The following is a 1,491-nucleotide window of genomic DNA, read 5'->3' as shown; positions in this document are numbered from 1 at the left end:
TAAGAACTAGGTTTTTCTCCCAGAGAGCAGTGAATGAGTGGAATAATTTGCCCTAAGGGGTAGTAAGTGCATCCACTGTGAATGAATTTAAGGGAAGGTATAATAGCTAGTTTCGGTGATTTACAGCCTCCATCGATGAGTCCTTGAATCCCTGAAGGTCTCAGATAATAATAAATAATAATATGTTTATTATTACTATACTGTGATAATTATATTCATAGTTAGCATTTATATTTTCATAGCAAACAAAAAATATCTCCGCTATTTACGTCTTTTCTCGTCGCTAGATGGCGAGACTGTAAATCGTTACGGGAAGTTCTGATTTGCCTCGGCTATGCGAATAAGCACTGACATCACTAGAGTTAGTATTAAAAATGTACGAAAACGACGTCATTTTATCACTTTTTCTTATAAATACATCTTATTTACGGAATAATAAGTTTTGTCTATTTTAAAAAGAAGATCTTTATTATTTTTTTTTTTTTTCAATTAAATCACTTCATTAAGATCGTATGAATTTTGTACGAGTATTCTGTTTTCTTTTTCAACTTATCTCCGCCCCAAAGTATCTCGCTTTTAAATCCTGCGAAAATTTGCGTAGCGACAACAAAGGTTTTCAAGCAAAGTTTTACTTCCAGAGGCTTTTCCTATCATTCACGGCGCTTCGTCAGTACAAACACTGATGAGTTGACTAGAATCTACTTGTAGATTTTCTAGGTTTGATTTAAATTTCTTAAATTTGTCTGATCCTCTTGGTTTTCCATAAAGCGATTCAAAACCAATAAGTTCTTCCAAAATGTTAAAATGATCAATCCCTCTTATCAAGATGCTTAACTGGGCTGCATCGCATATGTCAGCAGATTCGTCCAAAGCTAAAGAAAAGAAAGTACAAGCACGGACAAGGTCTTTCAATTGCTCAGATACATTGAGAGAGAGTTCTTCGGTGCATCTTGTAACTGTCTGCTTTGACGGAGCCATTTCGTCTACTTTCGAAATTTTCTATCGAAATATTTTTCGAAATCTTTCATAAATTTTGCATAAATAGGCTTATTTTTTATTATTATTGGGATCCAATGCGCCATAGGTTGGTCACTCCTGAACTAGAGTAATATTTTTGTAATATAAGTTTAAAATAGATATTCTCTATACATTTTTTATTTCTTTTCCATCCATGCAGGGTGACCACTCAGCAAAAATATTTCGTACCAACTTATGCAGAAAAAAAGTACTTAATTTTAATTTTTAGTCTCATTTTATGAACATTAAATTTTCACTTATTTAATATGCTATTTACATATATAAACACGGGTTCCCACTCACAAGAAAAACACCGGAAGTTTATTCATTATTCTTATCAGATTTTGCTAAATTGCTTTAACTTTTCAGAAATAGTAAACTCTATAGCTGATGAATGTTTCAATTTTTCTTTTGTCAAAAGGAGTCCATTCATCAAGGGTGTATTCTTTCAGTTGCTGCTGAATGAGGGAGGCA

At 32.9% G+C, this 1,491-nt stretch overlaps 1 protein-coding gene across 1 annotated transcript; it reads right to left on the bottom strand.

Annotated features, from left to right (window-relative positions):
* Positions 1-654: 654 nt before the first annotated feature.
* On the bottom strand, positions 655-978 carry LOC150103893 (general transcription factor II-I repeat domain-containing protein 2A-like). Its single transcript, XM_090397086.1, has one exon. The coding sequence runs from the start codon at positions 976-978 to the stop codon at positions 655-657; it is 324 nt and encodes a 107-aa protein (XP_090253212.1).
* Between the last annotated feature and the right edge of the window lie 513 nt (positions 979-1,491).

This window comes from Typopeltis vanoorti, chromosome 8, assembly GCF_054136105.1.
Source record: "Typopeltis vanoorti isolate ZY-2024b chromosome 8, IOZ_Tvanoo_1.0, whole genome shotgun sequence".
Taxonomy (NCBI): domain Eukaryota; kingdom Metazoa; phylum Arthropoda; class Arachnida; order Uropygi; family Thelyphonidae; genus Typopeltis; species Typopeltis vanoorti.
This window is presented reverse-complemented; position numbering and strand designations above follow the sequence as displayed.

What these genes read in the sequence shown, in the direction of transcription:
- LOC150103893 (XM_090397086.1), bottom strand. Translation starts at nt 978, where the DNA reads ATGGCTCCGTCAAAGCAGACAGTTACAAGATGCACCGAAGAACTCTCT.